Source organism: Procambarus clarkii, chromosome 62 (assembly GCF_040958095.1).
Source record: "Procambarus clarkii isolate CNS0578487 chromosome 62, FALCON_Pclarkii_2.0, whole genome shotgun sequence".
Lineage (NCBI taxonomy): Eukaryota > Metazoa > Arthropoda > Malacostraca > Decapoda > Cambaridae > Procambarus > Procambarus clarkii.
The window spans coordinates 7,786,800-7,790,765 of NC_091211.1; the positions used below are offsets into that span (position 1 = coordinate 7,786,800).

The following is a 3,966-nucleotide window of genomic DNA, read 5'->3' on the forward strand; positions in this document are numbered from 1 at the left end:
CACGTCCCGTTTTACTTTCAATTACACGACCTGTTTCACCATCTTCACCCCATCTACCTTCCATAGCCAATTTTTCCAATGCCTCAATCCTCTTATCTAGTTTTTTAGATACTCCAAAATTTGATTACCAACCTCAGAGGTGACCATATTGTCCTGAACCTTGTCGTCACAAGATTTCAGTTTTTCCACTGCATGATGTACTTTCCCTAAGCTCGCCTTTACTTTCTCCGTCCCTTTTTCCCACACATTGATCATAGGGGCTGTCGTTGGCTTCCAACTGTTTCCTCCATGTTCCTCTTGCACAATCTTTCCTTGCTGCGAGGATACATCTATCCTGCTTGTAAGACCCGTCCTAGTCTCTTTCAGATGAGGCTTCATGGGGCATAGAGAAGAACCAGCATTGTGGTTGCGTCGACAGTTGCAACAAAATGGGACGATTTTTTCACTTCTTTCAATCTTGACTCTACACTCTCGCGAGTCGTGTTTTTTCCCACAGTACCGACACCTGGGGTCAAACTGGCATTTCCATGCCATATGTCCCCAACATGAACACTTCATGCACAGTACGGGCTCCTCAACGTATTTTGCAACGTTCCTATAGCCTAGTCCTTGCACAAAAATTTTCTCCGGCGCCTCACCCTTTACCAAGGCAACAACCTGGCTTTGTTTGTCACCGCGAACACTGTTCCTCTTTGCCCAGACAACATTATCATTGTTATGAAGAAGTCAGTCAGGATCTAAATATGTTGGAAACTTGAAAACTATGATCTTTGTGTGCAACATACCTTCTTCTGGAGGAACCATCACTACATTTTCAAAACCAACCGTCGTGAGGCGTTCCACGGCCTGTTCAGTCCCAACTGTTATGTAGGGCCGGTGAAGACCCTCCTTGAAGAGTGGTTCGTATTCCAAACATTGTTTAGCTAGACGTACTGTCCACTCTAGCTTTTGGTGGAAATTCAATTGGCATGTTGTAGGGAACAACAGCCTCTTCCTTCTTGTAAATTGCTTGTCTTGAGTCTTGCTGAGTAGGGTCTCATTCTTTGGTCTCTTTGTAATTCCATCGTCACTCTCACTGTCTCGCTGTCTGTTATTATTTATCCGTTTCTTTCTGTTCACTACTACTTCAAACGGTCTGTTATCATCTTGTCTGTCCTCCTCACTACCACTTAGGCATACCGCCTCAGCCATTTCTTCGACGCTGTCAATAATCGAGAACAAATTCACAATATCCTGTATCACCACGTGCAAAAACGAAGAGTGTGGGGCAATACTCCACCTCTTGGCGTCCGCTGACCATTCACATCATCTCACCTCCACCACTCACATCAACTAGCCTCCTCCAGTCACATAACCTCGGGTCGCAACTAACATCACCTCGCCTTAAACACTGACATAACCTCGCCTCAATCACTCACATCACCTCGCCTCCACTACTCACAGCACCTCACCTCCACTACTCACAGCACCTCGCCTCCACCACTCACATAACCTCCCCTCGAACACTCACATAACCTCGCCTCCAACACTCATATAACCTCCCCTCCACCACTCACATAACCTCGCCTCCAACACTCTCATAACCTCGCCTCCACCACTCACATAACCTTGCCTCCAACACTCACATAACCTCGCCTCCACCACTCACATAACCTCGCCTCCAACACTCATATAACCTCCCCTCCACCACTCATGTAACCTCGCCTCCAACACTCTCATAACCTCGCCTCCACCACTCACATAACCTCGCCTCCAACACTCACATAACCTCGCCTCCACCACTCACATAACCTCGCCTCCAACACTCACATAACCTCGCCTCCACCACTCACATAACCTCGCCTCCAACACTCACATAACCTCGCCTCCAACACTCACATAACTTCGCCTCCAACACTCACATAACCTCGCCTCCAACACTCACATAACCTCGCCTCCACCACTCACATAACCTCGCCTCCAACACTCACATAACCTCGCCTCCACCACTCACATAACCTCGCCTCCAACACTCACATAACCTCGCCTCCACCACTCACATAACCTCGCCTCCAACACTCACATAACCTCGCCTCCAACACTCACATAACCTCGCCTCCAACACTCACATAACCTCGCCTCCACCACTCACATAACCTCGCCTCCAACACTCACATAACCTCGCCTCCAACACTCTCATAACCTCGCCTCCACCACTCACATAACCTCGCCTCCAACACTCACATAACCTCGCCTCAAACACTCATATAACCTCCACTCCACCACTCACATAACCTCGCCTCCAACACTCTCATAACCTCGCCTCCACCACTCACATAACCTCGCCTCCACCACTCACATAACCTCGCCTCCACCACTCACATAACCTCGCCTCCACTACTCACAGCACCTCACCTCCACTACTCACAGCACCTCGCCTCCACCACTCACATAACCTCCCCTCGAACACTCACATAACCTCGCCTCAAACACTCATATAACCTCCACTCCACCACTCACATAACCTCGCCTCCAACACTCTCATAACCTCGCCTCCACCACTCACATAACCTCGCCTCCACCACTCACATAACCTCGCCTCCAACACTCACATAACCTCGCCTCCAACACTCACATAACCTCCCCTCCAACACTCATATAACCTCCCCTCCAACACTCACATAACCTCGCCTCCAACACTCATATAACCTCCCCTCCACCACTTACAAAAACCTCGCCTCCATCACTCACATAACCACGCCTTCAGCACTAATGTGTTGCGTCCAGTTTTCAAAATGTTTCGTTCACTAGAAACAGCAATGTTGTCGGAATGGTTTTGTTATTTTAGATTTTCCTTGCAACATGTTTGGAAGAAAAATAAGCGTGTGAAACTATGTGTAAGTGATCAATTTCAAGAGGAGTTCCAAATGTTTGTTTCAATATGATTCGTACATAGTAATAATTGTTGTTCAAGCTACATTTCCAATTGGAACATAGCATTAAGGCATAATGCAAGATCACTCAGCAGGAAGGTTCCAACAGTACAAAGTAGATAAAGATTAAATCATCTCAGTTTTATCCCCCCCCCCCCAAAAAAAAATACATGGGCGCTCCTTTCCTACCTCTGTCACTCCACCCACTTATTCCTCCCTGCAAAATCCTCCACCTCCGCGTCCTCAGGCTGCTCCACCTCCTCGTCTTCAAGCTCCACCTACTCGCCCTCAAACTGTTCCCCCTCCACGTCCTCAAAGTCCACCTCCTCGCCCTCAAACTAATCCACCTTCACGTTCGCGTCCTTAAGGTCCACCTTCTCGCACTCAAACTCCTCCAGCACCACTTCTTCGTCCTCAAAATACACCTCCTCACCCTCATGCTCCTCCACCTCCACCATCGCGACCTCAAGCTCCACCCCCTCACCCTCAATCTTCTCCACTTCCACCTCCGCGACCTCAAGCTCCACCTCCTTGCCCTCAAACTCCTCCACCTCCATCTCCGCGTCCTCAAGCTCCACTTCCTCGCCCTCAAGATCCTCAACCTTTACCTCCTTGTCCTCAAGCTCCACTTCCTCGCCCTCAAGTTCCTCCACCTTCGCATCCCTCAAGCTCTTACTCCTTGCCCTCAAGCCACACTACCTCTACCTCCGAGTTCTTAAGTTCCACCTCCTCACCCTCAATCTCCTTCACCTCCACATCTGTGTGCTTAAGCTCCTCCTCCTCCTCGCCCATAAGCTACTACGCCTCCAACTTCGCGTCCTCAAGCTCCACCTCCTGGGCCTCAAGCTCCTCACCTTCCACCTTCGCGTCCTGAAGATCCACCTCTTCGCCCTCAAGTTCTTCAACCTCCACCTTCGAGTCCTCAAGCTCCACCTCTTCGCCCTCAAGGTCTTCAACCTCCACCTCATCGTCAAGCGCTATCTCCTCGCCCTCAAGCTCTTCAACCTCCACCTTTGCGTCCTCAAGCTCAACCTCCTAGCTCTCAAGCTCCTCC

At 49.6% G+C, this 3,966-nt stretch overlaps 1 protein-coding gene across 1 annotated transcript; it reads right to left on the reverse strand.

Annotated features, from left to right (window-relative positions):
• Positions 1 to 3,250: 3,250 nt before the first annotated feature.
• LOC138354299 (uncharacterized) lies at positions 3,251 to 3,704 on the reverse strand. The gene is made up of 2 exons (XM_069308449.1): positions 3,618 to 3,704; positions 3,251 to 3,565 (listed from the first exon to the last, which is right to left on the reverse strand). Exons 1-2 carry the CDS (start codon positions 3,702 to 3,704, stop codon positions 3,251 to 3,253), a joined length of 402 nt encoding a protein of 133 aa, XP_069164550.1.
• Between the last annotated feature and the right edge of the window lie 262 nt (positions 3,705 to 3,966).